Consider the following 16301-nt stretch of genomic DNA (forward strand, 5'->3'; position numbering starts at 1 on the left):
CGCTGAACCACATGAAAACAACACAGAAAAAAAACTACACTAGACTACAGACCTACCAGGACTGCATAAAGTGCACAAAACAGAGCAGGCATTACAATAAATAATAAACAAGAAAATAGGCACAATAGAGGGCTGTAAGTTGGTGTCAGTCCAGGCTCTGGGCATTGAGGAGACTGACAGCTTGGGGGAAGAAACTGATACTTAGTCTGGTCGTGAGAGCCCGAATGCTTCAGTGCCTTTTCCCAGATGGCAGGAGGGAGAAGAGTTTGTATGAGGGGTGTGTGGGGTCCTTCATAATGCTGTTTGCTTTGCGGACGCAGCATGTAGTGTAAATGTCCATAATGGCGGGAAGAGAGACCCCGATGATCTTCTCAGCTGACCTCACTATCCACTGCAGGGTCTTGTGATCCGAGATGGTGCAATTTCTGAACCAGGCAGTGATGCACCTGCTCAGGATGCTCTCAATACAACCCCTGTAGAATGTGATGAGGATGGGGGGTGGGAGATGGACTTTCCTCAGCCTTTGCAGTAAGTAGAGATGCTGCTGGGCTTTCTTTGCTATGGAGCTGGTGTTGAGGGACCAGGTGAGATTCTCTGCCTGGTGAACACCAAGAAATTTGGTGCTCTTAACGATCTCTACTGAGGAGCCATCGATGTTCAGCAGGGAGTGGTCGCTCCATGCCCTCCTGAAGTCAAAAACCATCTCTTTTGTTTTGTTCACGTTCTGAGACAGGTTGTTGGCTTTGTACCAGTCTGTTAGCCACTGCACCTCCTCTCTGTATGCTGACTCATTGTTCTTGCTGATGAGACCCACCACGGTCGTGTCATCGGCGAACTTGATGATGTGGTTCGAGCTGTGTGTTGCAGCACAGTCATGGGTCAGCAGAGTGAACAGCAGTGGACTGAGCACACAGCCCTGGAGCCCCCATGGCTGAGGTCTCCCAGTCAGGAGGTCTAGGATCCATTTGCAGAGGGAGGTGTTCAGGCCCAGTAGGCTCAGCTTTCCAATCAGTTTCTGAGGAATGATTGTGTTGAATGCTGAACTGAAGTCTATGAACAGCATTCGAACGTACGTGTCTTTTTTGTCCGGGTGGGTTAGGGCCAGGTGGAGGGTGATGGCAATGGCATCGTCTGTTGAGCATTTGGGATGGTAGGCAAACTGGAGGGGGTCCAGTGAGGGGGGCAACAGGGTCTTGATGTGCCTCATGACAAACCTCTGAAAACATAAGTAGTAAAGTCAAAAAAGGGGATGTTTGTTAGTGTTTGCACACTACTAATTCAATTTGAAAATCATATAATGAAGCAACTACATGTAACAATACCTGGGCAACATTTGAGCATGGACTCATGATCTCCCACGTGAAAGATCTTAGTTACCACCTGTTGCCGTTTAATCACATTCCCTTCAAGCCTCTTCCTCCGCCACCACCACACTTCACCACAGCAGCACTGCCACTAATCACCATCCGATAGAAGGTAGGCTAGACAAGCTAGTGTGGCTATCAGTTTAGATTTCCTATGGCAAGGGAATCACCTAATTCTCCAAAGTATTTTCACTATCCATAAAGCAAAAGTCAGCAGTGTGATGGAATATTCTCCACTTGCCTGGATAGATGCTGCTGCAACAATAATGGAGAAGCCTGATAATATTCAAGTAACAGTTAATCCACTTGATTGTTAACCTCACCTGTCAACCTTAAACATTTACTCCTTCCACCACAATCACTTATCATAATCTGCTTGTTTTGCATATTTTCAGCATGACACCTAATACCTGCAGCTGTTCGTACCATGTGTATGCACGGTGCGGGTAATGCATATTGGAAACTAGTGGTTCTCTTTGCATAAAAGTTGGATATCTGATTTAGTTTTCAATGCATGCTCTGTTCACCTTGTACAGTGACTTTTGTCATAATTTATTTTGTGCTCATGAAAGGTGATATGCATATCTAAGTTTCAGAAGGATGCCTATAAAAATGCAAGGAAAGAGCAAACTTTTCCTTTAGTTGAACATGCTGTGCAAAATACTATGGTTGCAAATATTTTCTGCCTTGGAATGATCTGCCTGTTAATGACAAAAATAAGTTTTACATTAGAATTAATTTTGGAAAGGTTCATTGTTGTATTTAGCTGGAAGCATAGCAGGAATATTTTATTTATAGGCTATGACTGTTTGTTACCATACCTATCTGTTATTGTATATCCTAATTTGCCCTTGAGAAGACCATGGCCTTGAACCAATGTGGCCTGTGTTGTGAAGGTTGTTTCTTCCTTAGACAGTCTCTTGAGATAGGTGGTGACTTCCACTCCATTTCTGTGGCTTCTGAGTGATGTCATTGTGGTAACTGCAGCATATGGGGCAGGAGCAGACAAGTCAGTACTTTGTAAAGTAGTGCACTCCTGTCATTTACTCAAGATGCATGGATTCTAATTACCCTTTCTCCACGAATTCCCAAGAGTCTGTGGGAATATTGCACATTTTTTTAAAGGATGCTTTGTTCCTTGAATCTTGTTCTCTGATAACAGAATTTTCTTCCTCTGACAGAGATTGGAGTATAACCCCATTTTCAGAAGTCTGATGTCTGGCAAGCAAATGATGTGACCTGACGAACATTGTCAACATTGTGGTTAGGACCTCAGTAGTGGGGATGTTAGCTTGGGAGAGTCTGCTGATGTTAGTTTTTTTAATTCTTTCAGTGAAGTTAAAACATGATGTTAACTACATGAATGTTATTTTTAAAAATATGCAGTGAGTAATACTACATGTGGCCTTTTTGAATCTCACTGAAGTCTTTGACCCATTGATCATTGTGAGGTGCCTGCCTCAATTTTAACTGTGCATAGGAAATTCTTAAGCCATGATTCTAACTGATAGGTCCACAACAGAGTAAAGACTCGTGTGAAAACAATGTTTTGCTCAAAGTTTTCTGTCACAACTTGTAGGTCTAACATTCCCTGTTACCTCAACCTTTAGGGAGTGGAGCTGAGCTTCAGTTATACTCCTAACCCAAAGTTTCCCCAATCTCAATAGTTACACTGCTTCTATTTATCCGCTCAGAGTGGGGTGTGAGCTCCAAGATATCATTATTTCTTCACTAAACTGTATAAGGGAATGGGCCTTGCACTTAATATTCACAAGGCAAAGTTCCTCTCTAAAACTGCCTCCAATATTAAAAGGCCATGGTGAGAGCTTGGAAATATGGACCATTTGCCATACCTTTGGTGAAATCAAATATCAATGACAAACTTCATTGTTGTTTTCAAAGAAGCAACTTAAACTTTATTAGATCTGATAAAAATGGTGTTTCAAAATCAGCACCTCAGATGTGGCACAAAACTTGTTCCACCACTTATCAGTGATTGCTGCCCTCACCCCCAGTGTGCTTTAGGTACACAGATTACATGCAGCAGGCATCCTAAGGGCACCAATACCATTTCCATGTTTTCCAAGGTCTTTCCATTCACTTTAATTCTTAGAGTACAGTGTTGCACAAGTGTAAGTAAGTTGGTAGAGGACTTCTGTGTGAAGGTTGAGAGTAAGGGCCAACTCCTGCTCCCCCCCCCTTGTATGGTTCAGTGAAAAAATCAGTTGTCTTAGAGCTTAACCTGTGAGCACACAAACACAAGTACTGTTTGCATACCATAGTTCAATTCCTGATAGGTGGGTAATTTTAGTTTTGGTGTAGTCACCATAGGTTGGTTAATTTCTGATTAGTTCAAAAGATCAGCTTCATTCCCATGAGCAGTTTGTTGGATACAAGGTACAATATTGCGACAAGAAAGACAGAAATTTCCTGGCCCCTGAATAAGCTTATTTTACACCAGTTTTCAAACTCATTGGACTAGATCATTGTTTGTATATCATTATGAAGCAAACATAATGTAACAAATTTCTGTGTGCTCCATAGTTCCTTACAGTCAAGGCTTTTGGTGAGGTCGATAGACCATGTGTAGTACCTCTTGCTCAGAGTTGAAGATCATATCCCTGTGTTTCCAGTTGGACTGAATATGCACTACCATTCAGGGAGCTGCTATTTGGTCACCGGAAGGCTGTGGTTGAAGAGTATCCTAAAACTGACTTGCCCTGTGGCAGATAGCATGGTGATCCATCTGCTAGTGTCCATAGTCAGACTTGATGCCCTCCTTGAAAATGGTCACGAATACAGTATCTCGTAAGAGCACTCCCAGATGTGGCAAATGAGATTGTTCCACAAAGTTCACGGTGCTAGTGAGTAAGTATTCCTAGGGTCAGTATATCCCGTGCCATTTCATTGAGTGGAAGTGGCTTCACTAAGAAACAAGTTCATCACAATCAGAGTTGATCAAACGTTAATGTTTTGTTTGTAATTCAACTTGCTTCTAATTAAATAGGTAGCACATAATTTTTGCAACATTGATTTATTTCTCTTGCATATTTTATTCTTGCATTATACTCAAAGTTAGACAAATATATTAAATAACTAGTTATAATTTGGTTGCATCATGTCGTATGAGGTATTTTAGTGCATCTTTAATCAACTGCTGCAGTTTCTTAGTTGGGTAGAATGATTTAAATGGGTCACTGAATATTTGTTGCCAAGTAGTTGATTACATTTAGCTGCTTGCTTTACTTAATGCATGAAAATGAATACTATTCGAGTAAATAGGAATAGCAGTTTAAATAATTACTTCTATATATCATCCATCATTTTGCACACAAAATAAATGATTAATGTTATTTATTACCTTTATTTTAGAAGGAAAGAATAGGCACTAGGATTTTTGTTCTATTATTGAAGTACTGTATATTGAAACAATTATATTTTTGCCTCTTAATTTTGCTTTGAATTTTATTCATTATTTAGTGCTTAGAATATTTTCAGTAAATGTTTATATGAAAATAATTAATTTTAATTTCTGTTCTGGATGCAGACACATTTTTGGTATTTTCACTCGTAGTAATTTCTACTCCTAACTTCTGCCATTATCATTGATGACCCCAGATGCTTCTTCATATTCTCATTCTGATCTCAGCAATTAACTCTCCATCCATTGCACACAAACCTCATCTTCATCTCTACTGCTTCCTTTTGTCACTAATGTTCTACTGTTGCCCATCTCTAGTAATGTATTAATCATAAATACTGTATCTATCACATTCTATTTGATACCCAAAATTATCTGGGATTATGCTGCTTTATTTGGTTAATTGATGGCAATCTATTTACGTTGTCAGAAGTTAACTGGTTCAGTCTCAAGGATACATGTGTTAAATTTCAGTTTGAGAGTGCAATAGTGAAGGTCTGCCACATTGCTTTGAGTGAATGGTTAAAAAAATGTTTGTTAAAATGATTATTTTAAAAAATCATGATGCTATTCCTGACACTTAATAAACTTCCCTTAGTATTCTGCCCAAAATTCATTTCTCAATCAGTATTACCAAAACTGGATCAAAGGATTGAATGGCCAGTTCATGTTTGTGGTCCCTGTGATCTTTGTGTATTCTATTTGTTCAGTGTTATCTCCATCTAAAATTGGGTGCTGAAGTTCTGTTCAGAGAATAAAGAATAATAAGAGGCACTATAGACTTTGTGCTCTTCATTGGGAAACATCCCTTGAGAGAACATTTGGACAAAAAGCAGGCACATTGCTGAATATTGATTATTTTAGCTGGGTACTTCTGGAAGCTCTGTTTTGTATGCTGTCTAGTCATTTGTGATTTAACATTTTTAACAAGGATCATACATGCAAACACTTTTATATCCAAGAGAATGGGCATGTGTAGGCTGGTCTCCAGTCAGTGTATTATTTTTGTTTTAGAAACTAGTAGGCTATTTCATTTAATGAACATTTTATTCTAATTTTATTGCTTTGCTTATCTTCCAGCTTTCAGTACTGACCTGCATTATCATCTTAGAGATGCTAATTGCCCTACTGTATGTTCTTAATTATATCTGATTTTGATTCAGGTTCTTTCCAACTTTGATTCACAAAGGAATTAAATACTTCTAATTCTCACATGTTTATGATTGGAAGGATTTAAGATATGCTTCTTGTTTGATATTCACAACGTGTAACCAATTCTCTAAACCTTCAAGGAGTTGTTGAAGCTTACCTTACTATCTAACTAATAAATGAACAATTACTACTGCTAGCTTAACTTCAGTAAGATCATTGCCATTCATTAAGTAATATTTGAAATTTCAGCTTATTAGTCTGCATGCTGCTTGGTACCAATATCCCTAATGGTAATATAGACAGCTACATTGTGACTGAGAAAACAAGGTGAAAATGTGACCTCCGTAAACAAACTGACGCATTGCTGAACACTATCAATATTAAAAGGGAAGAGTCCTAGTTAAAAGAATATTTTATGCCCTTCGCAGGATAGCATCAAATAATATACACTCCAAATGTGTTTAATTAGGAAGAAACTTCTGTAATGTAGAGAAAACAGTTTGAACACAGTGTTAGATTTAAAAGTGTTGGAGAGTTCAGAACTTTATTGTATTAATGAGAAGGATTGCTTTTACTAGGTATCCATGCCTGACTAGAACACATCAACTATGCAGTTATATTTTATATCAATGATTCCTATATTAACTAAATACCCTCTGACTATAGCACTATAACACAACAGGAACAAACAATATTGAGACAGATGGTAACAGCTGGCACCATGAACCTTTCTTCCTGTTTATCATCCTAGGGACCTTTTGTCTTTAGCAAGCCTTATCGGGATCTCCATAAGCTGGTATAAAGAAGGAAGCAAAATGAAAAGGCAAAGAAATATGAATAAAGAAAGATAGTAAGTTTGAGAAGTTACAATAGTTAGCCAGTTGTTCCGGTTCTCACTTCCAACTTTCTCACTTGGCCATATCTATATCCTACAATTGTTTCCCTGGATTTTCTGCTACTCTTGAGAATGTCGCTGGTTTCTTCAAACACAATTAGTTTAAAACAAGCAAGCTTTGTGTGCAATAACGTTGCAGCTTCCATAGAGGATACAATTGTTTTCTCTATGGACCCATGACATGGGAAGCAACACAAAAATCAGTTACAACTGATGCTCTTTTCTTTGCTGATGTCATGAAACATTATTATTGTCCTTTCTGAAGATAATCTTAGGCCATAAAATTCATTTCTTGCTCCTAAGTTGTCTTGCAGTCTTATTTTAAGTAAGTATATTTTGTTTTATTTTAGATTAACAAAACAACACACACAAAATGCTGAAGGAACTCAGGCCAGGCAGCATCTATGGAAAAGAGTACAGTCGCTGTTTTGGGCCGAGTCCTTCATTTACAGCATCTGCAGATTTTCTCTTGCTTGTAGTTTCAAAATATACTGTTTTTATTAGCATTGTAAAATGACAATGTGTTTATTCCACAGAAAAGAAGTAAAGTCCAGAGTTACTTTAAATGGGCCGGAGTTCCAAGATGCTGTGTCTCGAGAAGTAGCAAAGGTAGAAGAAAGACATGCTCAGGAATTGAAAGGATATCAAGAAAAAATTGATCTATCTAAGCAACAATATAATTCTTTGGAGGATGAATTTCGGATGGCTCTAGCTATTGAAGCAAATCGATTTAAAGAGGTAACTAACGAGCATGATTATATTTTTACATAAACTTATCTTGAGCTTATAAGAATTTGTTCAATTTAAATCACTGACACCCACCACCATCACGTTTAAAGATTGTTAAAACATAGAGAGTTGTAGAGAGATAACAGCATGGAAAGCAGTCCTTTGATCCATCAAGTCTACGCCAAACATCAAGCACTCATTTGCAGCATCGTCAAATTGTCATTAACTTCCCTCCACCCCTCTCCCAGATTCCTTCAGTCATCCACATACTGAGGGCAGTTGACAATGTTGTTAGAGCATATTTCAGCCAACAAATCTAAATATAGAGGTAAGGATTGATAGCTATGACTTGCCTCTTTATAACTGCTGGATACATAAATTCAGTTTCCCTTTAAATAATCAAAAACTGATTTAACTCCTGTATACAGGTGTATTTTAGTAAATATTAAAATGGCTAGACAATAGACTAAAGGATTCAAATATTAACAAATTTGAGAAAACAAAGCAACTACCGTAGATTCCGTACTACAGAGCGCACCTGATTAAAAGCCGCAGGCTCTAATTTTAGAAAGAAAATCAATTTTGTACTTGTACAAGCCGCACCGGATTTTAAGCCGCAGGTGTCCCACGTTGTAATATGAGATATTTACACAGAAAGATATTACACGTGAGGATTTTTTAACTTTTAATTAAATCCGTATGGTAACATAAACAAATACATATTGCAAATGCTTTTTTTCAAACCGTGCCTGTAACACGGCTACTTTTAAATATACATACGTATCGGTAACACACAAATTACGTTGCGTATACTTTTTTACTGAACAGTGCACGAACAACATTCCAATATCTCCTAACGACTGGTAAAAAAATATATATACTGCAGCCTACCAGGAAAAGTTATTGATCGCCTTTAACTTAAAAGCAGCGTTCTCGCGCGGGTCTAATGCGCTCCCCCCCCCCACCTTTCCGTTTATCGCAAACCGGTATTTCCCACAAGACGCGGCGAAACCGGATGTGACGTCATAGCATCCCGGGATGTAGTACAGAAAACAAATATAGTTAAAACACTTCTAACTTTAACTAGAAAATACTAACAAATGAATTACTAAGCGAAAATATTATAAACTAAATAACTGCCATAAAGGCAGCACAATGCTTTTCTTCGAGTGTTTTCCATGTTGATGAGGGTGAGTACAAATGACTGATTTACAATAATTTAATTGTGAAAGTGCGCTTGATTTATCGTACAATTTCATTGGACCTCTGTGAACTACTCATCAATTTTATTGGTCTACTGTTACGAGGCAAAATGTTTTTGGCGGCATGAAAAAAAACCATGCATTAGCCGCACCGTAGTAAAAGCCGCAGTGTTCAAAGCTGTTCAAAGCGTGGGAAAAAAGTAGCGGCTTATAATCCGGCATCTATGGTACTTAAAAACATAAACACAAGAGGTTATACAGATGCTGGAAATCCAGAGCAACACACGCAGAATGCCAGAGAAACTCAGCAGATCAGGCAGCATCTATGGAGAGGAATAAACAATCGGTGTCCTAGGCCAAGACCCCTTTGTCAGGACTGGAAGGGAAGGGGAAAGATGCCGGAATAAGGTGGTGGGGTGAGGGTAACATTATACTTCATTTGCCACTTCTTTGCCCATTCCCCTATCTAAGTCTCTTTGCAGGATCTCTGTTTCCTCAACACTACCCACTCCTCCACCTATATTTTTATCATCGGCAAATTCAGCCACATATTAATCACTTAGTCCAAATCATTGACATACATTATTGTAAAAATCAGTGGTCCTAATACCAACCCCTGTGGAACTGGTCCAATGGTAATCATCAGCCAGCCAGAATAGGATAGCTTTATTCCCACTCTGTTTTCTGCTGATCAGCCAATGTTCCACCCATGCTAGTAAATCCCCTGTAATTCCATGGGCTCTTACCTTGCTAAGCAGCCTCATGTGTGGCACCTTGACAAAGGCCCTTCTGAAAATCCAAGTACAGCACATCTACTGCATCTGCTTTGACTACCCTGCTTGTAATTTCCTCAAAAAAAAAATGCAGTAGGTTTGTCAGGCAGAATTTTCCTTTAAGGAAACCATGCTGGCTTTGTCTTATCTTGTCATGTGCCTCCAGGTATTCTGTAATCTCATCCCTAACAATCGATTCCAGCAACTTCCCAACCACTGATGTCAGGCTAACGGGTCTATAGTTTCCTTTCTGCTGCCTCCCACCCTTCTTAAATAGCAGAGTAACATTTGCAATTTTCCATTCATCCGGTACAATGCCAGCATCTATCGATTCTTGAAAGATTATTAATAATGCCTCTGCAATCTCTCCAACTACTTCCTTCAGAAGCCAAGGGTGCATTCCATCAGCTCAGGAGATTTATCTACCCTCAGACCATTAAGCTTCCTGAGCATATTCTCAGTTGTAAATTTCACTGAACAAACTTCACTTCCCTGACACTTTTGAATGTCCGGTATACTGCAGATGTCTTCCACTGTGAAGACTGATGCAAAATACACATTCAGTACCTCTGCCATCTCTGTGTCTCTCATTACAATATCTCCAGTGTCATTTTCTATTGATGCTATATCTACCCTCAACTCTCTTTTACCTTTTATAGACTTAAAAAAGTTTTTAGTATCTTATTTGATAGTAGTCGCCAGCTTCCTTTCATAATTCATCTTTTCCTTTCTAATGACCTTAGTTTCCTTCAGCAAGTTTTTAAAAGCTTCCCAATCCTCTATCTTCCCACTGGCTTTGGCTTCCTTGTATGCCCTCTGTTTTGCTTTTACTTTGGCTCTGACTTCACTTGTCAGTCTTTATTCCACTGAAATACCGACACATTGGAATTTGGTTTCTCCTTCTCAAATTTCAAAGTGAACTTGATCATATTGTGATCACTGTTCCCTAAGTGTTCCATAACCTTAAGCTCCCTTATCACCTCTGGATCATTGCACAACACCCAACCCAGCACAGCTGATCCCCTAATGTGCTCAACAACAAGCTGTTCTAAAGAGCCAACCCTTAGACATTCTACAAATTCTCTCTCTTGAAGTCCAATACTGGCCTGGTTTTCCCAATCTACTTTCATGTTAAAATCCTCAACGATTATCATGACATTACTCTTCTGACACGTCTTTTCTATTTTCTGCTGTAATTTGTAATCCACATTTGGCTGCTGTTTGGAGGCCTGTATACAACTGCCATTAGGGTCCTTTTACACTTGCCATTTCTTAACTCAACCCATAGAAACGCTACACCTTCCAATCCTATGTCATCCCTTTCTAATGATTTAATATTATATCTTATACACAGGGCCACACCACCCCCTCTGCCTACTAACCTATCTTTCTGATACACCATGTATCCCTGGACGTTCAGCTCCCAATGGCAGCCTTTAGCTAAGTTTTAGAGATGGCCACAACGTCATACTGCCAATCTGTAGCTGAATTTCAAAATCGTCCATTTTATTTCTTATGCTGCATGCATTCAAATATAACACTTTCAGTCCAGTATTTGTTGCTTTCTGTTTTAACTGCACAATGCCTCTGTTGCTCTGTAACTCATCCCACTGGCTGTGATTATGCCTCATCTCCTGCCTGTTGCATATCCTGCCTATCATCTCTGTTGCACGCTACCTTTGATTTATCTGTTTTCCCCTTCCTCAACTCTATTAAACCTGCCTGCAAGGATATTGCACCCCTTTGGGTTCAAGTGTAACCCGTCCTTTTTGTACAGGTTGTACCTCCCCCAGAAGATGTCCCAGTGATCCAGGAACCCGAAGCCCTGCCCCCTACTCCAGTCTCTCAGCCACACATTAATATGCCTGATCATGCTATTCTTGCGCATGTTAGCACATGGCACAGGCAGAAATCCTGAGATTACTACCTGGAGGTCCTGCTTGTTGAGGGTGAGGGCAATTTCCACCAGACAGCATAGGTATAGCATTACTGATAGGGGATGGAAGTGCATAGGAATTGGACACCTCTGGTAAAAATGAAATCATTGGGGCGAGAGAACTTAGTGGTTCAAGAGATCGAGAACATGTGAAGTGTCATGGATGTAGGTGGAATTGAAAGGAAAACAAAATGGAGTCGAGTTATGCAAACAATGGAGCAGGACCAGACAGAAATAATAGTTCTACCCAGCCAGTCAGGTTTGTGTATCTCGGGTAGGAGTTGGAAATGAGCAGTGCGGGGTAATGGAACTGAGTTTAGTGGCAGTGAATGAGAGATCTCCAGAGTGATTGAGGTTCGTGGTGGTGCAGGAGACAGTAGACTGATGCAGCTTATAGAGTCCTTTTCTCGGTAAGAAGAGGTGTTGGAGAGTTGCCACCTGGCTTCAGCAAGGTAGAGGTCAGATTGCTGTGGAGAGAGCATGTTCAGAGAGCATGGGATTCAAATGGGAGAGGGAACTACTGAAGCCAAAACAGTAGAGATGAAAATATCTGGAATGGACTGCAGGCCAGAGTGGAGTGTCCAAATAAAAGAGAAAGATTGAAGATGGGAGAAGGCATCATTGGTGCAGAGTGGGCAAGTCGAAGTAAGCTTGGAGAGGAAAGGAGAGCTCAACATCATAGCGAGTGCGGGTGGGCAACGCCTAAGGCCCTTGTTGAGTAGAAAACATTTGCTTCGAGGGGAAGGCCAGAAGAGGGCGGTGAAAACACAGCAGGGATTTGAGCTGGGGTAAGAGGAGGTCGGAGGAGAGGGGAGGATCGGCGTATTCAGGGAAAGTGTGGTGGGAGGAAGATGGGGTCTCACAGGAATGAAGGGAGAGCAAAGAGTAGAGCGGAGCCTGAGAGACCAGGGTTGGTGGGAGAAGAGCCTTATAAAAACATATTTTTTAATCTAGATTTTAGCAAAATGAACAAATGATGCAGAACCTTATGCAATTTCTGGTATGAAAGCAGAAAATTCTCCTTTCAATCTTTTTTTTATTGATTTTCAAATAAAGAATATACAAATACAAATCGAAAGAGGAGTTTAACAAGTAGATAATATACAAGACATATAAACAGCAATATTAAAGACAAAAAGCATATAATATCAAACTCAAATAGGTAATATATTATGCTGTTATATATACAACGGTCAGAGAGAAATTACAACTCCTCATAGCAATCGTAAAAAAAAATTGGAAATTTTATTGATAGAGAAAGAAAACCCCCACTAACTAAACTAAAACAAAAAAGAGAGAAAGGAAAAAAAAGAAAGATTGGGCAGTCCAAATGAGGATAAACTTAAAAAAGAAAGAGAGAGAAAAAAAAACACATCCTTCCAGTCATCTCCGAACCTTCATGGACAAGGATATTCTCCAAAGAGAATAAAGAAAAATAAATAAATAAAGATAAATTAAATCATGTGAAAATATTGAATAAAGGGTCGCCAGACTTGTTCAAAATCAAAAGATGTATCAAATATCCGGCTTCTAATTTTCTCCAAGCTTAAACATGACATGATGGAGGAGAGCCATTAGAAAACAGTAGGCGAGTTAGATTCTTTCCAGTGTAGCAAAATAGCTCTCCTAGCCAGTAAAGTTGAAGAAGCTATCACATGTTGGGCGGAGGCAGACACTTTGCTTGCTTCCTCTGGGAAAATCTCAAAAATTGCTGTAAGTGGATTAAGTTGAACATCCATATCTATAACTTTAGATAATATTCCAAACACATCCCTCCAAAAATTATTTAAACTTACACATGACCAAAACATATGGGTTAGAGTAGCCACTTCTGCATTACATCTATCACAAATAGGGCATATATTAGGAAAAATATGCTTTATATAAATTTTACTTTCTAGTAATATTTATTCTAATTTCTTTTTAAAACCATCAACTTTGGATAAGGCTTTTCTAACATGGAAAATTAAGGGAATATAAAATTATTTAGATTTGTTTTTACAAGACTGTTTAATGTCTTTTTCATAGTTAATGGTATCTCCAATACACATTTTTTCAGGTATTTACAGGTTAGGAATTTCTTACATGATTTTTTACCAAATTACCCCTTGATCTGCTCTTCAAATGTGGCTTATGTTATTTTTCAGTTTAAACCTTTTCAAAAATGATTAATAGCTATCATTTATAAACAGTTAATGAATGCTCGCACATCGCCTAATGATAGGGTCTAACGCTCCTGGGAAGTAGAACTTCAACATTCACTCTCAGATAACCAATAGAGTAAAATTTATTATTTAGTTAGTAATTCATCTATCTGCGCACGCCATATTTTAATTCAGTTTAAGATAGTACAAAGATATGTCCAAAGATAAATTGGCGCATATTTTTCCTAATATATGCCCTATTTGTGATAGATGTAATGCAGAAGCAGAAAATTCTCATATCCTCCTGTTAATACTCTTTTCAGGTAAAACACACAGAGAGAAAAGCAATGTTTGAACTTCATGACCTCTGATGAGAACTGTCAAAAATTAGAGTATGAACAAGTATTAAAGTACAGAAGCATTAAAACTAGTTCAAGGAGTGAAGAACCAAGTGATCAAAGCACAATTTAAACTTTTTGTAGACTTTCTCAAGGTCCTTTACAAATAAAGTTTACTTACTTGTAATGCAGAAAGCAGCAGCCAATTTGAGCACATCTGGCTTCTATAAAAGATTACAGCAAAAACCAGTGAGATGTTCAGAATTGCTGGAGTCAGTGCTCTGCTGATATCCATGTGAATCAACCGGTGGATAAGTTCATATCGAGCTATTCCAGAGGGGATGCTGCAGCACAATCTTACACTTGCTGTGGGACACCTGTGCTACACACAGCACGGTATTAGTTTCCTAGTACAGGTGAAACTGCTCCATGCCCATCATAACAAACGGGAGAAATCAACTGCTAAAAGTGAGATTTCATTTAGTTAATTTCCTTTGAATGTTTTTGTGCTTATGGCCGTTTTGTTTTAGAACTTATATTTTTAAGAGGTCTTCATGCTTTTGAAATATTAAAGGCATTCCAGAGTATTCAATAGTAGTGACTGCATTCATGACCAGTCAGCCTTTCAAGTGAGCTGACCAGTTGTGTAGAAAATCTGCCATTAAAGCTGTACCATGTTCTGATTGTCCTTTTGAAACTGTTCTCTGGAACACATTGGAAGAAATTGTATGGTCCAGCACAAAAGATCAGTAATGCTGGGACAGTAGAAGTTCAGCCACCCAAAATTTTGTGAAATGATTCATTAAGAACAGTTATTTCTGAAAAAGGATCTAGTGCTTTCCTGGTGTATATGATGAATAAACTCTTCTTGTACTTCAAGCCGGGTACAGGTATCAATTATAACTGACGTTTCGATGATGAACTCTACCACCTTCTTCAGGGATGATGCCTGGTCATGTGTAGTCTAGTGGTATTTGTACCCCTGTATTCTGTCCATCCTGGTTTGTTAGTCCTCATTCCATCAGGTTCCCCCTCTCCCACCTTATTTACAATTGAATTCCAGATCTTACTTAGAGTGAGACCTTCACTATTGTTAAAATTCTTTTCTTCTAGTTTTATTTCAATGGGTTCCTTTACCAGGCGTCCCAAAAGCCATATGCCGTCAAAGTCAGTCAGGCCCAGGCATCATCCCTGAAGATGGCAGTTTGTCATCAAACTGTCAGTTATAATCGATACCTGTACCTGGTTTGAAGCCTGAGAAGAGTTTATTAACAGTTAGTTTTGTTCTTGAGGATTTAGTAAATTAAGGAGAGAACTTTAAAGTCAGAGGAAAAAGTTGGGGGTTATTTTATGCAGATATTAGATATAAAAGAGAAGCAAAGTTAATAATAACCTCAATTAAAAGGTAGTGGATAAATAATTCAAACAGAAGCCCATTTGGAGGTTAAAGGAGAAGGAAAGGCATATGACACTAATTGGAACTTATGAGCTAATTAAAGTTTTGCCTGAGAAAAGAATTACCTTGTGTATTAGATTAAATTCTTAACACTCATCCTCTTGATTTTGCCATGCTCGAGTTGTATTTTTCTAATTAAAAGTTTAAAAAAAGATGAATAGAACCTCTTTGCTAATGAACCTCCTATGCTTCTAGAAAGTGAACTTCTTGAATATTTCAGCAAAGTAAACAAAGCATTCAAAACATTCTGATATTTAAAATGCATGAATGTTTTTATATTGCAGGGTCATGAAAGGGAGGCTTTGTGATCCATTTTCCTGCAGTCCCCTCATCCAAGATTTAATTGTTCTTTGTTAAATTATTGTGGGTTTTGTCTTGATACCATACTATGCGTCTATCCCTCTGTATGGATAACTTACTGATATTACTCTTAACTTTTACTTTTAGTGACTTGAAACTGTATTCTATTGTTTACTTTGATTTTTATAAAATAAAAACACTAGTAGGTGGAGCAGGTGTTGGCTATGTGGTGCCTCAGGCCTGCTCTCTGCCATTCAATAAGGACGGCTGACCTCATCTATACCTTAACTCCACTCTCCTGCCAGTTTCCTCTAATCTTTGACTTCCTATATTTTAAAAACCTTTACCTCAGCTTTGAATACATTCTTTGACTTATCCTCTGCAATTGTTTGTGTTAGAGATCTTCTGAAATAAGAAATTCTCTAAATGCCGAATTTATAAATTGCTTGCCTACTCTACAATTGGAGTCACGTTCTCGGCATCTACATGGTAAAGCCTCCTTAAAAGTTTTTCACATATCTTTTGCATATCATATCCCTTTTTGTTGCTCAAGATTAAATTCAGTGCTGGCTAAAGGGATAGTAATTCATT

General features: G+C 38.5%; 1 protein-coding gene across 6 annotated transcripts in view; it reads left to right on the forward strand.

The window, feature by feature from the left end:
- Window positions 1-16301, forward strand: part of lrrcc1 (leucine rich repeat and coiled-coil centrosomal protein 1) — a 131319-nt gene that overhangs the window by 72303 nt on the left and 42715 nt on the right. For all 6 annotated transcript variants that reach the window (XM_073044173.1, XM_073044146.1, XM_073044127.1 and 3 more), the window contains one exon: window positions 7369-7570. In XM_073044173.1, the coding sequence (XP_072900274.1) occupies window positions 7369-7570 (202 nt within the window). The remainder of the gene's footprint in view (window positions 1-7368; window positions 7571-16301) is intronic.

The sequence above is a fragment of the Hemitrygon akajei genome, chromosome 1 (genome assembly GCF_048418815.1).
Source record: "Hemitrygon akajei chromosome 1, sHemAka1.3, whole genome shotgun sequence".
In the NCBI taxonomy this organism is placed as follows: Eukaryota; Metazoa; Chordata; class Chondrichthyes; order Myliobatiformes; family Dasyatidae; genus Hemitrygon; species Hemitrygon akajei.